This window comes from Equus quagga, chromosome 14, assembly GCF_021613505.1.
Source record: "Equus quagga isolate Etosha38 chromosome 14, UCLA_HA_Equagga_1.0, whole genome shotgun sequence".
Classification (NCBI taxonomy): Eukaryota; Metazoa; Chordata; class Mammalia; order Perissodactyla; family Equidae; genus Equus; species Equus quagga.
In genome coordinates, this window is record NC_060280.1 from 51297127 (window position 1) to 51317362 (window position 20236).

General features: G+C 37.5%; 1 protein-coding gene across 1 annotated transcript in view; it reads right to left on the reverse strand.

The window, feature by feature from the left end:
- PGR (progesterone receptor) overlaps window positions 1-20236 on the reverse strand; it is a 67838-nt gene that overhangs the window by 38082 nt on the left and 9520 nt on the right. The window contains 1 exon segment of the mRNA XM_046686189.1: window positions 120-236. Within this exon segment, the coding sequence (XP_046542145.1) occupies window positions 120-236 (117 nt within the window).

Below are 20236 nucleotides of genomic sequence, written 5' to 3' on the forward strand. Positions count from 1 at the left end.
TAATCAAAACAGAAAAAGCAAAGCAAGAACAAAGATAAATGAGAAATCTAGGATTTTCTGGCACAGTTTTAAAATGTAAATATTAGATGGAATATTATTGATGAAAACGTCAGCATTACCTCCAAGGACCATGCCAGCCTGACAGCACTTTCTAAGGCGACATGCTGGGCAGTTTTTTCTGCGGATTTTATCAACAATGCAGTCATTTCTTCCAGCACATAAATAGTTATGTTGCCCTAAAAAACAAAAAAAGTAAAAATTATTTACAATATCTAAAGACCACCGGAAATTTTATGCAATGACAACTGAAAAAGGATCGGTACACATCAGCAAGGGCATGACTGTCCCAGCCAGCATCTTGCTTGGCATGACTGAATGTTGGTGATGCAACAAAGCTGCCAATACTCTACCGATGCCTTCAGGGGTGCAAATGAGGTGAATACAGCTTAGAAATCAATTCCAGGGCTCCTCTAAAAATCTTTTGTACAAGATTTCGGTGCATCTTCTTAATGGTATCAGCATATGAATGCCCTCAGACCTTTCTACTATTTCAAAATTACCTACATGTTACTGATAAGCATTAGTTATATAAGATAGTCAAGCTCTAGTAAAACCTTTTCTTTCTGGCATCTAAACCTTCAAAAGAACAGGTACAGACTAAAGAATTAAAGAGATCTCTGGAACAGACCTTTTATAAAACCTATATGGTTAATTCTATTAGAAAACCCTGGAGCCAGCTCACTCTTAAAGGGTCTAATAATTGTGAATAGCATGGAAAAAAAAAGTCACTGATTGTACTGACTTTATTTGCCCAGGTTATTTTGGCCACAAATTAGAAAACATGATAAATAGAAATAATGATAAAGGGAGCACAACTTAAAACAATGAGAAGTACTCAATGAAGGAGAGGACAGAAGAATTATAGAAGAAACATGGATAGAACATGTGACCCCTGGGTATTTGTGTAGAGGAAATTACTTACAGCCTTCAAAAGGTCTGGACTATGAATTTAATATGCAACAATGATTTTTAAGCCACAAATATGTCCTATTTAATAAGGCATGAAACAATCTAATTTATTTAGATTGAACAAAAATAAAAAATATTTCAGCTTAAACATGTAAATACTAATTAACTGCAAAATTTGCTTATTTGGCACTCATTTTCCAATAAATTCTTATAAAACAGACTGTGAGTCTTTTAACATCATCAGCTTACTTCTACTTTTTAAGCATGAAAAATAGTCGTCAACATAATGGGATTTCCCTATAGTATTTTCCATTAGTTGACCTTAAAATCAGATTCACTCTTCTGGCCAAAGTTTGTAGTTTAGGAACACAGAGGTACCTTACATGTGTGCTTAATCAAACACAGGAAAGGATATGACCAAAAGGCAAAAGACAAAAAGGCCACATCTATGGGATAGCTAATAACAGAATGGTCTTGATCTGGAGCATTTTTGGAAAAGCACAGACGGTCTTTTTTTTTTTCTTTCTTTCTGGTGAGGAAGATTGGCCCTGAGCTAACATCTGTTGCCAATTCTTCTCTTTTTGCTTGAGGAAGATTGACGCTGAGCTAACATCTGTGCCAGTCTTCCTCTATTTCGTATGTGGGACAGCGCCACAGCTTGGCTTGATGAGTAGTGTGTAGGTCCACACCCAGGATCCAAATCCTCAAACGCATGGGCTGCTGAAGCCAAGAGTGCAAACTTAGCCATTACACCACTAGGCCAGCCCCAGATGGTCTTTTCTTAAAGATATATTCCTCCATGAACTTATGTGCATGTACTCTCATATACTAGTGTTCATTTTCTTGTTTAGGAGTCCTGGGCTTTCCTCCTAATAAAGGATAGTTATGAAGCTGCACAGCTATGCCCACTAGGTTAGCAGAGTGTATTGCATGCTACTTTCTGTTTTATTTTGACTCTAGTTTATTTTTGACCACAAGTTATATTTGCAGGCTATAGGAATGACCATGGGAGTAAAGTGTGTATGAGTTTACCTATCTATCTATTTCTATCTATCTATCTATCATCTATCGTTTATCTAGGCCCTACACTGATTTCTCAAAAGAAGGGAGAACAGAAAATAGGGAGTAAAATTTTCCATCCTTTACAGAGAACGAAATTAAACAAACAGCGCACATGGATGAAGCTGCTGTTTGAAGGGAGGCTGATCTACTCGCTACATCTAGGTCACAGGTATACAGGAAAAAAGCCTGAAACGCCATCAGCTGGAATGCTGCTGACTTGTCTCTTTTCTATTTCTTAAAAGATTTACAACAGCACCTCCTCCTTCAGTGTCTCAGAGGGAGAGTCCTCCTTGCCAGGGCTCTCAGTCTACACTCCTGAAACCATTCCTTCCCACCTGCTTTCAAATCCTGTCCCATCAATTTTCCCCTTTCTCTCCTAAGATCTTTAGTCTCTCCCTCTTCAACGATGTTGTACTTTCTCCTCGTTTTTCCATTTCAAAAGATTCCAGCAAAAAGAAGAAAAGAAAGAAATTTTATCTCACTCTAAATTCTTTCTGAGCCCATCCCTTTCTCGGTCATCTAAATTGTTGAAAAGTCATCTTCATTTGCAATCTCTAATTACTCAACTTCTTTTACTCCTCAGCATTATGTCATTTGGCTTATATGTTCACTGTTTTTATAAAGTGTGTGACGTCATCAAAGATTTCTACATTTCTAAATGCTGTAGATTCTTTTCCTGACTTTCTGTCTAATTTGCCACTGGTGATTTCTCTCCCACCAGCCCCCCTGCTTTGTGTTTGGGGGCACGTCTCTTCTGACTCTTCATCTATCTTTCCAAGTTCCTCTGAAGTTCGCTTGGCCAATCCCTCCTCCTTTGCCTATTCGTTATATGTTGTATTCCACTGTTCACACTATGGGGATGGTCTTGCCATCTTCTCATGGCTGCAAGCTCTCATGCTGAGCTCTCACCTTCCAACCATCTCTCTGTAGGTGCCTCAAACTCAATATATATGAAAAAACATTTAGTGATTATCTGGTTAAATTGTTTATTTCATAAATTGTATTATTAGAGAAAGTTTGTAACAAATTAAGGAAATTCAAAACAGAAAATCATCTACAATCTCATTACCATGAAACTATTTTCATTTTTATGTTTCCTTCCAGTCTGTCTATACAGACCTAGAGAGTGTGTAATATCTATTTGTTAATATTAGTTAAGTGAATATATACATACTTTTACAGAACTCTCATTAATTCAACAAGTATTTATTGTGTATTTATCGAATATGTCCCAACACTGTTTTTTGAATAATCCCTTTTCTTCACTTAACTGAAATGCCATCTTAGTTGTCGATACTGTAGTGTGAAGAGCTGTTGCTGAAGTCAAACTGCTTGTTCAAAGCTCAGATCTGCAGCTTACTATCCATAAGATAATAATAACAGCAACAGACAATTATTAAGCATTTATAAGCTATTTACAAGCTCTGTTATAAGCAACTTGCATGTATTAACTCACTTAATCATCACTGCCACCTTGGGAGGTATTATTGGTACCTTTTATAGAGAGTTAACCTACGCACAGAGAAGTTAAGTAACATGCTTAAAGTCACACAGCTAGACTTTTTAGCTTAATTGACCTGAGAGGTAGTACAGGAATTTAAGAGTATGGACTTTGGGGCAATATTGCCTAAGTTTGAATTTCAACCTCACTAATTATTAGCTGGGTGACTTCTGGCAAGTAAAATGAAGATAATATTAGTACCTAGGGTTGTATCTAAGGATTAAATGAAGTCATGTAGTACTTAGAATAGTCTGGCACATAGCAAGTACTTAATGAATGTCTACGATAATTATCACATCCCGAAATCCTGTTCTAGATGTGACCCAAGAATTCTATACTGAGTCAAGTTATTCAGTTTTAAAAGCAACAGAAAGACATTCTCAAATATGCATAAAATCAGGAAATAATACCCCTATATACTCTTCCTAAAGAGGTTCCTACAGATGTAGCCTAGCCAACAATAAATGAATTACAATAGAGAACGCATGAGGGAGGAAGTCTGGTGTGAAAGGATATTGATAAGTACTAAATAAATTTAAATGTTATTTACCTATAAATGAGGAAATTATAGTTATGAAATAGAATGCAATTCTTATAACTCTTGGTGGGGGAGCTGAGCATTTCAAAATTTGACATTTGAGTGGGAGAGAAAATTTCTGATAATTAAGGCTACTGGCATGAAGTCACTACCTTAAGATATTGGCGTGACTCAAATCATCATGGACGGCCTGTAACAGAATGGAATGGCTTATAGAAATCTGGAAGCTAGTCCACTCTAAGCTACGGTCATCTTTAACACTAGCACTGGGCTTTCAAAACTGCAAAGCAGATGCACCACCACGCATGCAAAAGATAGGGGGTATAGCTGGAGGTTAATCTTCTCTAAGAGATTTTTTGGCCTAAGAAACATTGCAGCCAGCCAGTTTCAACTACAGCTGACCAAGATAATTGGCATGGGGCCCAGGCACTGCCTCGGTACCACGTTTGGCCAGGATTCAGAGCCACCCAGAAAGCAAGGAATGCAGAAAAAACCACTCCATTGCATGTGTCACTCCATCAGGTACCCGGCTGTGTATACAGATGGAAAAAGCTCACACCCAGATGCACTGGCTCTGTCATGACATTATCTGGAAAGTGCAAAACGTTGAACTGTGGTGGCAAATCTAGCATGATGTCTGTTGCTACCGCTTTTCTTCAGACAATAGTCCCAAATTTATATGCTGGTTTCGAAAAACACATCCATGTCTAGATCCACTTGCTTATTACCCATAAATCACAGATTGATGGCTCCAAGTGCATATTGTTGCTGCTCCTCAGTTCAACATAACATTGTTACTATGCAAGTCTATAAAAAGTCACTCTATTAAACCCCACAGTACATTCCACTCTCTAACGTCCTTGCTATCTACCCACACCTTCACCACCAGGAATTACAAGACATTCAGGAGTATTTATAACCTATGGGCCGCCACAAACAGGACGAATGACACAATGATAAACAATAGTAGAGTTTATCTGCTTGGTAAATTCTTACTCAGCTTTCAAGTTTGGTCTTACTTGACTGATCACAGAAAGGCCTAGACATTTCTTCTGTGTATCAACTGCACATTCGATATATTCCTCTTATAAATGCTGTGTGCTTGTTTCGCCTAGGTTCTGTGAGAGTAGGAAGTAGGTCTTTAGATCCTTGTAACACTTGTGTCTAATAAGGGTTCAATAAATACTTGTTGAATACATGTATACCTAATTATATTTATTGTTATACTTATAGTCATAAATATACTCAACAATGTAACATCTATAATAATATTTTACTTATTGTCATATATAGTAAATAAAAAAATCATTTGTTCCAGATTTTTATTTGCCACCTTTCAATATTTATTTTTATTATGGAAGGCCTTTTATTTCAGAAAATTCATTGCCTTTTTATGGTAGTAAACCATGAGTTACATGTAGAATCCTTACCAAGCTTTTTTTTTTTTCGCTTGAGGAAGACTGTCACTGAGCTAACATCTATGTCAATCTTCCTCTATTTTTGTCTCAGCATGGCTTTGATGAGTGGTGTGTAGGTCCACACCCAGAATCTGAACCTGTGAACCCTGGGCTGCTGAAGCAGAGTGTGCAAACTTACCCACTATGCCACCAGGTCGGCCTCAACAAACTTATTTTTAACATCTACCTTTGGAAAAACAGAGAATTTATTATCTCTGAAAAATCTGTTTAATGATCTGAAAAAAGGGATTAGTGAATAATTATATTTATATATTGTTTCTAATGGCTCTTTTTTAACATTTTAATATAACTTCAAGTGTTACTATTACTAAAAAGATCATATTCTGTGAAAATAAAAGCACTATTAAAGTGTGATTAGATCATTTTATTTGACTAGTGACTTAAAAAATTTTAGATACATGACAAACAAAATTCTATTTTAACTGAAATGAAATCTCTTTATTATAAGCCAGGAAGAGATTTCCCTTTAAAATAAGAAATCTGTATTATTTGTGTTGTCTCTCAATATGAGAACAAGTGAACATATTTCACTTTGGTTTGAGAGAAGTCACAATTTGTCATGGCTTTTTTTGAGGAGGAAATAGGTAGTAAATAACAGGAGAAATGAGTACAGATGTTCAAGAGAGAAAGCAGCAAAGAAGAGAAAGTATAATATGACCCACTGAAAAGGGAGGCTTGAGGCAACGTGAGCTGGTGCTTATGGGGACACTCTTTCCACCTGCAAACACACAAATGCTGGATAAACTATGACGAAGCATGCTGTTTAATTACATTCTAGGCCAAAAAAAAAAAAAAAAGAAAAAGGGAAATCCCTGTAAGCCAGAAATGAAAGCCAGAGTGGTAAACTGGAGAGGATTCAGCAATGGCCCCAGAATGTTTCAGATGCAGATATAAGACCAGGAGCCAAGAACTGGGGTTTGAAGCCCTTAGGGGCTGGGATACATGACCTCAGGCCCACCGGGAGAGAGGGGCAGGAAATGAACTCTGCATAAAATGTAGAATCTCAAACGGCCATCTCATCCTTGAATAAGGCTAGAAGACACTCCTCAGAATATGCCAATGAAGCCAAGAATCTGTCCGAAACTTTGGGTGGGGAGAAGACTCATCCGTGACTAAAAACAAAACAAACAAAAGTCTTGGCCTTTACAGGAGGTGAATTTTCACTTCCACTTGCTGTAGGAATCTGTACCAAGGAACAAATACTGGTCTAGGATGAGTGAAATTCCTAGGGTATAGGGAGAGGCAAATGCAAAACTCATCTGTTAGGACAGGTATGCACATATGCAAAAAAAAGATCTGTATAAGAATATTTACAGGAGCAATGTTCATAATAGCCCCACAGTGAAAATAACCCAAATGGTCATCTATAGCATAATGAAAAACAAACTATTTTATTTATTCAATGCATTATTATACAGCAATGAGAATGAATGTCTAAATCATGCAAAAATGTGAATAAACTCCATAAGCATAATGTTGTGTAAAAGAAGTAGACACAGAAAAATACTGTATGATCCCATTAATATAAAGTTCCCAAACAGTCAAAACCATCTATGATGTTAGAAGTTGGGATGGTAGTTACTTTTGGGGAGTGATTAGAAGGGGTACAACGGGCCGCCCTGGTGGCGCAGCAGTTAAGTTCACACGTTCCATTTCTCGGCAGCCCGGGGTTCACCAGTTCGGATCCCGGGTGCGGACACGGCACCGCTTGGCACGCCATGCTGTGGTAGGCGTCCCACATATAAAGTAGAGGAAGATGGGCACGGATGTTAGCTCAGGGCCAGCCTTCCTCAGCAAAAAGAGGAGGAGTGGCAGCAGATGTGAGCTCAGGGCTAATCTTCCTCAAAAGAAAAAAAAGAGAAAAAATAAAGAGAGGGGAAAAAAAAGAAGGGGTACAAGGGGGCTTCTGGGAAGCTAATGATTTTTTAATTTTTTGACTTGGTTGATAGTAACATGGTTTCATTTACTTAGTGATAATTCATTAAGCTCTACACCTTTAATTTGAGAACTTTTCTGAAAATATTTATGTCAATAAAAAGTTTCTTTCTTTCTTTTTAAAAATAGTTCCACCCAAGAGGACAGCCTAGAGGGCACTGTGATCCAGCAGAAGGAGTCTGTGTAGGGCTGACCACTGAAGTCCAGTGGCTGAGGGTCAGAGTCAGAAGTGTCTAGAGAAGAGAGAGGCATCACCTACATTACAGGATTACAGCTGGAGTTTCCCAGTGAAATATCCCCGAGAATCCCACCAAAGTATCCTATTCGAGAAAGAGTCAGCTATAATCATCCACTAAACACACAGAACTCTTGTGACAGTCATATATGTACCTGCCAAGTATAACTGTGTCCTTCCTTTTAACCCCTATTCCTATATCTTTGCCCTGAAAAGATAAAAGATTAGCTGCTAATGGGGCTTGGGAGTGTGAGCAGAGTAAACAGTGAAGGTGATCTTGTTCATTCTTCCCTGCAGGCTTTAGGCCCCAGGGAGTGCTGAGCTGGAGTAAAGGAAAAAGCCTAAGTTAGCTGAGAGTTTGGAATTTTGACTATAAGGCTGGTCTGTGCATTTTGATTACTGAAATGAGATTATTTTTCCAATGAAAAACTATGGGATTGGACTAAGATTTTGTGCAAAGGATGGAAGAACTAGCCCACAGTTAGATGTTATGCTCATATTGGTATTTTGAAGAAACACACATACACACACACACACACATATATGGATAAAACAATCAGGCAATTGTTTTAATGTTGCTAGAAATATAAGTGTAAACCAGTGGTTCTCAAGTAGAGGCAATTTTCCCACCCCCTCTCTTGGACATTGCCCAATGCCTGGGGACAATTTTGGTTTACATAACTAAGGAGATAGGTGTTACTGAGGAGAGGCCAGGGATGGGATGCTGCTAAACATCACATAAGACACAAGACAGTCCCCACAATAAGAATTAACTGGCCCAAAATGTCAATAGTGCTGAGGTTGAGAAACCTTGACATAAACTCATGATCATTCCACTTTTTCAAAAAGAAATATTTTCTAGGTCTGTCCACTGAATATGTCCAGAAGCTAAGAAAACCACAGCAGCAATAAATGCTAGGATCCAGATTGTCATGTCTAATGTCATTTTCATCTAAAAGGAACCAGAGCTCCTTGGAGACGTGGCTGATAAGGACTGGGGAAGGAAATGGACAAGCTGAGCCTAGGATGCTTTGTTGTAACAGAATTTGATGTAATTGGGAGTTAATGAAATTGTTTCAAAGCCACAGTGACCAAAGGTAAGACAATTTGAAAGTCAGAAAGAATTGAGTTGATGTGATTAAAAACACTGACTATAGAAAAAGCCATGACTACAGAACATGTAAAAAAGGAACAAACTCCAGGCTGGTCCAGCGGGGCATAGTGGTTAAGATGATGTGCTCTGCTTCGGCAGCCCAGGGTTCGCAGGTTCGGATCCCAGGCACAGACATAGCACTGCTCACTGAGCCATGCTGTGGTGGCATCTCACACAAAACAGAGGAAGACTGGCATAGATATCAGCTCAGTGACAATCTTCCTCAAGCAAAAAGAGGAAGACTGGCAACAGATGTTAGCTCAGGGCCAATCTTCCTCTCTCTCTCACACACACACACACACACAAAAGGAACAAACTCACTGGAAACTACTGAAGGCTGCTAGGGCACAAACTTATTACTTTAAAAATTGATAATGAAAAGAAAATATGCATCTAATAGGTCTTCGAGTATAAATTGTATTTTAAGATTACCAAATTGCCTTTTGGAAAAAAGAAAGAACTATAAAAAAGATTTACAGCTGATAAAATCAGAAGTAGCATATCATCTTTTTGCAATCCCTAACAAAATGACCACCAGTTGTCTAGTCTGAAAAGACAATTAAAATACTCCTCCATTTTCCAACTACATAGCTGTGTGACACCAGATTTTCTTCATATCCTTCAACCAAACAAAATATTGCAACAGATTGAATGTAGACAAAGGTATGAGATACAGCTGTATTCTATTAAGGCAGACATTAAAATGACTTATAAAAATGTAAAACAATGTCACTGTTGTCATTAAATTTTTTTGGTTTAGAAAATTAACATTTAATGAATTTGCTTTTTTTAAGTGAATTAATAAGAAAATTTCAAAAAAATAGTTTTCATTTCTAATATGATAAATATTGACAGATATAATTCACATAAAGACTCCTAAGGTTCTCAATAATTTTTAAGCATATAAAGGGGTTGAGCACATTATCAGCCATTATACTAGCAACTTAACTGGTTGATTTCATGTAATCTTTATAACAAAATAGATACTACATAGGTATTTAATTTTTCCAAGGGGAAATGGCTAATAAGATACATGGAAATACCTAAGGATAGGGTAGACATAAAGAGTCTTGGGCTGGGAACAAAGAGGGCACAGAATATGCCCTTTGAGAACAGAGACACAGGCACTGGGCATCAGACATGAGCATGTGACACCTGAAGGGGGCTGCTGGGGAGAGTTACATCATGCTAGTGGATAGCAAGGGCAGAGAGAATGGCACCTCCCAGCTCTAACAGAAGAATATTGCTAAGGTTCAGCCTGAATCAGAAGCCACTCCTGGAATCCTAATTTCACTCAAGTATCAGACACACAGGTACTTAGTAGAGGCTGGGCACATTCGCAAACCCTCACACATCAATGAGAACATACGATGCCTTCACCCAAGAACAGCAACTCAGCTTGATTGAATTCTGACCAATCCCAGCATTTAGTGCTTCAAAGAAGAATTCTAACATCAGCCTAACTTTTATTTCTTGGTAGTTCACTAGTTTTTGTTTTGTCCTATTTAAACTCATTTAGGATGTTTTCTTTCTACGTAAAATTAAACATTTTTTCAATATATGCAAAGGGTGGCTTTTTTCATTATATTTGTTTGGGACACAGTGAGCCCTTCTGATTTACAAAGAAAAATTTTTATTTAACTGTTAAATTTACTTCTGTTATCCAAGGTCTACCACCTATTAACTATAAAAACAAAGCTGACCATGTCACTTCCCAGCTTAGACGCTGGTTCCCCTCTGAGTAAAGCAGGACTTAATAAGTACTTGATAAGCATAAAAGACAGTTAGGCAGATCATTGAAATGCAGATTTCTGAGTCCCTTACCTACATAGTTTGATTCAGCATATCTGAGGTGAGGTTCAGCAATCTTTATTTTAAGCCCGTACCCCAGGTGATTCTGAGGCAGAATGGGTTGAAGACCAAATTGGAAGGAACACTGGCTTACCAAACAAAATCCAAAGTAGAAGAGGAGCTAACTTTTGGACCTAATAGTTTGAGATGTTCAGTAGTCATCTATGAAGGTATCAGGTCTGCAGTTGGATATACGAGTCTGGAGTTCAGGGGAAAAGTCTAGGCTAGAGACAGAAATTTGGGAGAGATGCTATGGATGATTTAGCTAAAGCCATGAGACTACATTACATCTCCAAGGATGTGTCATACAAACAGACAGGAAGGGGTCCAAACACTGAGCACTGGGCCCTCCAATGTTAAAAGCTAAAGAGGAGGAGACTGAACAGGAGCCAGTGAGGAAAGTCAAGAGTGAGGTCTCCTGAAAGCCAAGTGAAGAAAGTATTTCCAGGAATGTGGAGTGATCAACTGTCAAATGCTATCAATAGATCACATCAGATGGGACTGAGAGTTGCCCATCAGATTTGCAATGTGGTAACCTTTACAGGAGTGTTGGTAGAGGCAGTGGTAGAGACAAAAGACTGATTAGATTAGGTTTGAGGGAGAACGGGAGAAGAAAATTCACTGGAGGAGTTTGGCTGCAGGAGGAGCAGAAAAATAACTGGTTGCTGAAGGATGAGTAAAATCAACAGAAGTATTTTGGTTTTATTTTACTTAAAGATGGGAGAAGTAATAGCATATTTACATGCTGATGGGAATGATAGAGCAGAGAAGACAGAAATAATGATTTAGCGAGGAGGGGAAAAATTGCTGGAGCCTGCCCTTGAGTTGACAGGAGGAGTCTGGATGTGGGGCAGAGGGGAGAGGGCTGGCCTTGAAGAGGAGTGCAGATCCCCAGGAACAGGAGGAAAAGTCAATTATGCATTAGATGCCACAGGAGTACATGTGGTGGTGTGGTGGTAGCAGTTTCATGAAGTTTTCTCAGAAAATTAGGAAGCAAGGTCATCAGCTGAAAGTGAGGGTAGGAGAGTGCTGGAAGGCTGAGGAGAGAGGGAAGGTGGAAGACAGTCGTCCAGAAGCCATGGACAATGAATGGACTGTTTGCAGGGCAGATTACTTGTCATGATATTCATTTTTCAATACCACCTACCGATTATGCAAAATTTCTTTTCCCCTGAAATTCAGCTAGCAAATTTCTACCCTCCCTGATATAAATCAGTGTTCATTACAAATAATTAGGACAAAGAGACTCTAAATAATGAGTAAGATATAATGTAATATAAGAGAGAAGGTTCTCTGGGTTCCATCCTCAGCTCTGCCATTTATTCGCTATTTGCCTGTGCAAGCGATTTAACCTCTTTGTGCTTCATGTAATACATACAGTCGAGTTCCTGGCATGTAATAAGTGTTAACGTATATGCCACCATTATTAATAAATATATTCAGAACCATGCCAGTGAAACTCTTGGAAGACTTTTTTAAGAAGTTAGAAAAATTTTTATCTATAATGTACTTATACTGTGTGCACAACAAAATCACATAACAACAGAATCATCTGCAGACACCCATTCTTCTAAATGCTCTCTACATCACAAAGATGTCTTGCAAAAGGGAGCTACTCTCATTTTTCTATCAAAAACATTGTCTCGAGGGGCTGGTCTGGTGGTGCAGTGGTGAAGTTCGCACCTTCCACTTTGGCGGCCTGGGGTTTGCCAGTTTGGATCCTGGGTGTGGACATGGCACCGCCTAGCAAGTAATGCTGTGGTAGGTGTCCCACATATAAAGCAGAGGAAGATGGGCACGGATGTTAGCTCAGGGCCAGTCTTCCTCAGCAAAAAGAGGAGGATTGGCAGCAGATGTTAGCTCAGGGCTAATCTTCCTCAAAAACAAAACAAAAAAAATGTTGTCTCTACCTTTAAGGGGCAGATGAAGTGTCCCTTCTGCTAAATATCTTCTAAGTAACATCTACTGAGAAACTTATTCTCATAGAGAAGGTCAGCAATTCAGAACACATATCCTTTTATAAAGGAAAATATGTAGTTCATCCTTAAATTCGACAACTCTTTTTAAGTACTGTGCAGTGAGAAAAGCACTGCGTGGTAAAAAAGATTTTATATTGCTAAATATTTTTAAGATTCTACTGTATTTTAAGGGCCTTGTGCTAAAAATCAACCGCAGTAACGACATCTTGCAGAGCTTTGTTCATTTAAGATTTCAACTTGTTTGCTGCCATATATAACTTGCCTACGAAGGAAGCAGTAAATGAATTTCATATATGATGTTAACTGTAACCTTAACCTGAAATCTTTTTTTTTAATATCACAGCAACAATCCTATCAGTGGTTTATGCAGTCTTTCCATAGAACATTCCTTTAGTAAAGAAGGCAATTACTATTGAGACTATATCTTTCCTATATATATCTTTGCTTTACTGATTCATAAAAAAGTTTTTTTCTATATTTCATTATTGAAACAGAACCTAGCAACCAGTAAAACCTGATGATAAAGTATCTAGTGATGATGAGATAATGTTAACTCAGATAAAATCCAACTCTCAAACGCCTCCTGTCCTCCAGGCAGCTCCTATTCCCCCAAATTAAGAAGACAGTGAGGCTAGGCAGAAAAAAGGTAGGCAACTCCCAATCAGCCTTAATCTGTGAGAATCTCCCAAGGTGGGCCAACAAAACTGGTACTGACTAACCAGGAGATTTCCTGGACTCCTTGCCTAGGAGATCTAGAATCTTTTCCACCAATGTTTAAGCGCAGTGTAAAACCACAATCAAGACTGGATGGATTTGGATTATACAGTGGACCCCTGAGCTCTAAACCATCTGGCTGTGCAAGTTTACCCCAATCATTTCATTGGTCTCATAGTAATACCACCTAGCATTTGACTGAATTGAATTTTTTGGTGATTACCTTTTGGCAGTAATTCACTGTCATATAAACCAAGACATAATGAAACTCCACGTTCTTCCATCTGTCTAGTAAACCTTCCACACTACAATTTTTTCTAATATTTGATTTCTTTAAATCTTGAGCAATATTCTCTATGTATCTTTCAAAAGTATTTGCTGAATGCATTTAGCTTGCTACCAAGTTGTTTTACATGCATTATTTCAGTCATTTATACTAGGGTAGGAAGAACAGCAAGAACCTGCATATGTGGATTTTTACTTGGGAAACCTCAAAGAAGACTTCCAAACATTTTTCATTAGGTTAAGGGAAATTTGTGAATGACTAAATTGAATATTGCATGACCCTAAACATTGCTGAAAAAAATGGCAGAGGTTTGGCTTCAGGTTCTGAGTACTACTTCAAATGTCTCGTTTATAATAATGGCTTCATATAGTTATTAACCAATAAGTCTAGCAAAATGTATTCTTAGAGCAAGGTCCATCTTTTATGAAACCTATTTAAATACATATTTCAAATTATCTTCCTAATAATTTCTAATTTTTTTGATTTCTTGACAGATCTGATGACGTTGTCTAGTTTAGAGCTCTACATCTGGCTGATGAGTAGCTATTACTGGAGGTATGAGAAATTTCAGCTCTACCATTTTTCTTGTTCACCTGTGCTTAAATTAATTGGTATTATCTTCAATCTGTGGTTTCTCTGTGGTCCAGATAAGCTGTAGTACTTCGCCATACCCTAAGCATGAATCCAGGGGGGAGTTTGCACGCCTCTATGCCTCTGCACCATGGAGCTTGGGCACTTCCATCAGGAGGCCTTGTCCTCCATAAGTGGTTTATGCCTCTGATGTATGCATTGAGAGTGTGCTAAGACAGATACCAATGCTATCAATGAGTCCTTTCTTATTTTTGAATAAGAATAAACATAAATACAAGTTCTAACATTTTCTTCACACACCTCAAATGCAACATCCCTGGGGTGTGTGCATCATATTAGAAAACCAGAGCTCTAGTGTATTTTGGGAGAAACGGCCCACTCCAGCTCTAATAAAGGCTCTTGGCTAACACTGCTGCTGTCCTTTCTTGCCAACCTCCTTTGCCACACATACTGGATATCACCACCTCCCTTCATTTCCCCAAAACAACAGCAACAGGGTGATTATGTAAAGCAAAATTCTACTTAAGGTTTGAGAGTAGCTGGAGGTAATAAATACATAAGGCAGTAAATAATCCCAAATTTGCTGTCAGACATCACCATTCCTAGGGATTTATCGATCACTCCCTGTGATAGAAAACTTCTCACAGGCATTTATTTCTTGAGCCCTTGCCCCTTACTCTATTTCCTCCTCCTTGCCCCAGCTGCCAGTGACAACTCTCTAATTTATACTACAATTGTACACAGAGAGGGATTCAGTTCTTCACACTTCCATCGCCCCCAACGCAAAGTGGGCTCTGGACTGACTTTGCATAAAGAAACTTTCACTAAAGTGCTCTGCTTAACGAGAGATCAACCATTGTGGTCTCTACTGTTAGCAACACAAACACTGCCACAAACTTTGGAATTTATAACTGAAAAATTAAAAATGTTTATCTCATGCTTATGCAAGATTCATTTCTCTCCTATGCGCCCCCAGTAATTAAACACCAGAGTTATCTGCTCCCTATCCTATGCTTCCACAATTCGTACTTCAGACCTCCCATAAATATTACTAGACTATATTTTAATAATGTGTTTATATTTCTTTTTCCCTAACTTATGAATTTGGCTGATTCATTTTTGAGTCTCAATATCTACCATAAATCCTGGCACAAAGAAGTCACTAAATATCTTTTTGTTTTTGTATGAAGGAATAAATGACCAAATGAATGAGTAAACTGACAGACCAGAATGTCTCAATTCTCAGAAGTTATGTTGTGCACAAAAGATTATATTATTTCAATATTCTGGTGAGTATATTATGTGGAATATAATATATACAATTTGAAATTAAACCACATCTCATAAGCCACGTTATCAGCTCCATAGGTGTTCTCTCTGACTCAAAGGCATCTAACCTCGTTCAAATCCATTTTGCACGGTGCTCTGAGGATGATCCTCTCTAAACACTACTTTCAACATCACTCCTTCACTTAGTAAAATAATCATATACTTCCTACTTCTTTAGATCAAAGTTCCCCTATCTACATTTTTTCCCCCCAAAATAATTATTTTGTGGAACTTCCATTATGCCACTCAACTTGGCTCCCATCTACCCAATGAACGTATTCCTCTCAGCTCCTGCCTGGCTCAGCTCCTTAGCGCACCATCTCCAGATTGTTTTCATGCCCTAGTAGTTTCCTGGCCTCAGTCTTGCCTATTCACTGCAAATATATTAATTTCCCTACAGTATTGCAATATGTCACTAAGGTGCTCAAAAATCTTCAGAGGCATCTCATTCTCTACTCGGTTGCCAAACACCACATTGTGTATTCCACATTTTTTCAACCCTTTGTTTAATAATAATAATTTTCACCACTCTTTTATGGCAGTGGTACCTAACTTTTCTGGAGGGGTGTCACTGATGCCTTTGAAAATATTGTGCGAGGGATCACCCGAGAAAAAAACACAAAAATGTTATATATAATTACAGGGGATTCTTGGATCCCTGACCATGTTCTACACTTTAGCTAAATTGTGCTTTTGCTCATTCGATACTTTTTGTTTATAAGAGTCATTATTACAACTCTTGCTATCAAAATCATGCATTTTCAACAGTCCATCTAACGTGCTACCTTCCCAACAAAAATAATTTTGGTCTTCCTATTTAAATATGATCTTTTCCCCCTGGAAATCCAAACCACATTTAGTTTATATTACCTATGTTATACTTACTTATGGAGTTGTCTTATCTCCCTGATGAAATTAAAAACTCCATGAGGTTAGGTAGTATGACTTATTTATTTTTTGTAGCTCTCTGCAGAACCCAGCATGGTAGTAAAAGTATAGGAAGAGAGATAATAATAATTATAGTAATTTTCAAGCTGCTACTTTGCAAAACTCCAGTGGGCACGATGTTCAACAAAGTCTAAGAATTTATTTCTTAGTACGTCTGAAACCTTTTGGGCCAGATATGTTTCAGAATTCAAAATTGTTTAGATTTTAGAAAGATGATATAGAGCAAATCTTCATAATGAAACACATTAATATCTATGCAACAAAATGTATGAACATTCACATAGCCTATAAAATGAAAGTTCAGGTCAGGTCAGGTAAGGTATTATTATTGTTATGTTTTGCTGAGGAAGATTCGCCCTGAGCTAACATCTGTTGCCAATCTTCCCCTTGTTTTGTATGCAAGCTGCTGCCACAGCAGGGCCACTGACAGACAAATGGTGTAGGTCCATGCCCAGGAATTGAACCCAGGCTGCCAAAGCAGAGTGCACCAAACTTAACCACCAGGCCTCTGAGGCTAGCCCTCAGGTAAGGATTACTGATGAATGACTACAAGAAAACTCTAGTTTGCAGGGCTTTTTGGATGTTGAGATTGTGAATGAGGAATTGTGGGCCTCTGTCAGTTCTTGGCTCCATCTAGTCAGGCTGGATTCTGCAAATTATAATGCAGGGTGACCTCAACCTTTTACTTGGAATTTTCTGCTCTAACTGTATTCTTTAATGGTCTCTTTCAACTTTCTAGGGTACCTGAAGGTCAAAAGTGGTGCACTACAGCCACTACACAGCACCAGGGAAGCAGAGGCTAGCTCAGACTAGGTAGGGTTAGTGTGGCAGGAAATCAGATACCAGGTTGATGTGTAATAGTGGCCTTCTCAGGAAATTCTTGCTTAAAGAAAAAAGCATATTGTCATATCATATCCTGACAGCAAGTAGTTTGGTGTATATTCTTTCCAGATAGTTTTCTATATATAGTAATATCAACTGAGTGAAATTATTTTTACCCAAATGATATCATTGCTTGCTTTTTCACAAAATCATGTATTTTAGATACCTTTTCATATCTGAAATACAGACAGCTAGCTTGCTCTTTTTAAAGGCCACAGAGTATTTCAGTGCACAGGTATATCATAATTTATTAATCTCCTATTAACAGACATTTGGGCTATTTTCAGTTTCTAAGTATTGTAAATAATGAAGTAATAAACATCCACCTGGAGCTATTTCTAGTTTTTTTAAGGACGAGTTTCTAGAAGTAAAATTGTTGGGCCAAAGTAATGAATACTTTTAATAGATAAGACCAAATTGCCCTCAGATTCTCAAATGGTTATTGTTCACTGCTTTATCAATCTGACTGCTGGAATACCCATTATTTTAATCATATTACTTATTAGTGAGTTAAGCATTTTTCATACTTCTACAGACTATTTTGTGAATTATCTTCATATCTTTTGTTCATTTTTCTTTTTGGCTCTTTGTCTTTTTTTCTTATTGGTTTGCAAGAATATTTTGCCTATTAGTAATAACATTCTTTTGATTTATACATGTGTTACAAATAGTTTCCTAATTTATCCTTTGACTTTTTTTTTTTTGCCTTATAGAAGTCTGAAACTTATTTATGTAGCAAAATTGAGCAAATTTAATTTTGAATTCTGGATTTCATGTCAATATTAGAAAGTTTTGTCACTCCAAGATTATAAATATATACCTCCATCTTTTCTTTCTGTGCTTTTAGGAGTCTTTTCCCTTCAAAAAAAATAACACGTAAATCGTCGGCCCACCTGAAATTTTTCTTTTGTTTAATAGGCCAGTAGTCTCAAGACCATTTATCAAATAATCCATCTGAAAATAAAAGCTTCTTAACTCCTATCTATTTTTTAAAAGGTTGTAAATAAGTTCTACTTTTTCCAATAAATCACCTTTTCTAACTACTACAGGACAAAAATAAATAATCTCTTCCAGCACTACCTACTATTTTTGGTAAGTTACTTAACTTCTGAGTCTCTGCTCACACACCTAGAAAGTGGGAATAAAAACAGAGATAATGAACATAAAGCATTAACCATGGTTTCTATTACACACAGGCAGTCAATAATAACAGCTATTGGTACTTTCTTCCCTGATCCACTTACAGCACTCCAAGTCTGCATCACACAATTTAACCAGGCTCTAAACGGTGGGTTGTTTGTCATTCAGTCACTTCCACTCGCACTACAAGCTCCTTGAAATTAAAGACTGCACTTTCTCCTGTGGAGGCAGTGAATATCTGGTAGAGAGTAGGAGCATGGGCTCCAGGAACTCAATTCTGCTCTACTTCTCACTAACTGAAAGAACCTCATCTGTAAAACAAGGAAAGAACCTTCCTCAGAGGATTATTGTGAAGGTTAAATGAGTTAGGACACGTGAAAAGATTAGAAGAGTACCTGAATTTAGCAAACACTTAATAAATGATAGCCATTATTTTTACTCTTTAATTTTTATGTTTCCTACAAATGTTGCAGCATAGTTTTGGGCTCATTGTCCATACTCACTAATTTTTTTATTCAACCTCACAAATAAATCACTTCGCCATAGAAGAGAAAATAACATTAGAAGTATTTTTTTCTGAAGAAATAAAGATTATCATTGAGTATTATTCTTCAAGAAAACAAATTATATGATTCCTTAAAATGTTATATAAAGTACGTAACACCAGAGGCCATAGCAGCAGCTGAGAAGGAAACCAAAAACCTAAGTTGTTTACATTTAAAAAAACTGAGCATGAGAGTTTACTTCTTTGCTTTGTAGGAATTTAAACTAAAAAGGAAAACATAATAGATTGATAAATTATGTGAAATATGCATTATGTAATTTATTAGCTCCTTCCAGCAATGAGAAGGCTATTGTGTTCATTTGCCCTTTCACAAATTAGGCAGATATGGAAGGTCTAAGAGTATGTGACTTTCTAATGTTCTAAACGAGGATGAAGTTTAAAAACCCAGGAACGTAAACGATTAGTGTGCCTGTTTTGGAGTCTCTGCCTTGAGTATCAATTATTTCTATCAATCTCTTAAAGAAGTTACTGATGAAAGATTCTCTAGAGTTACTTTGTTTTGCTGACAAAAGACAGAGCTCTATAACTCAGATATGATTTTCAGGTGATAATGCTGATATTCTGTTAGAATACTGAACAGCTTGATTTGAAACCGTGATCAAATGTTCATCCTATCTATGCACAGATGTCAAAAAGGTATCAGCAAATAAAGTCAAGAAACTGTTTAGGATTTGCTCAAGTACCTGAATAAATACATGATTGAGGCCTAAGGGCTTCTCGTCATAATGTAGCAGTATTAAAAAAAAACATTGGCGGGGAATCCTTTGTTCAAATAAAATCTTAAGTGGAAGTAGAAACCAAATAAACAGACAAAAGCAGAGCTGTTCTGGGCTGAAAAAAGAATGGGACTGAGTTAAAGAACACAACTTCAAAACCAGTCTCCTGTAAGAGATCATGTTTTTGTCTGCAAAATTATAAAGTAACAAATATTTGTTCAAATACAAAACAATCTGGAGAGACAGCATAGAAGCACACAAAACACAGAAGCTGGAGTCAGATGCCCTGGATTTGAATCTCGGCCCCTACACCTTGTAGCGTCCTTTCTGTATACTCATCTGTGAATACAGAAATTAAGAATAC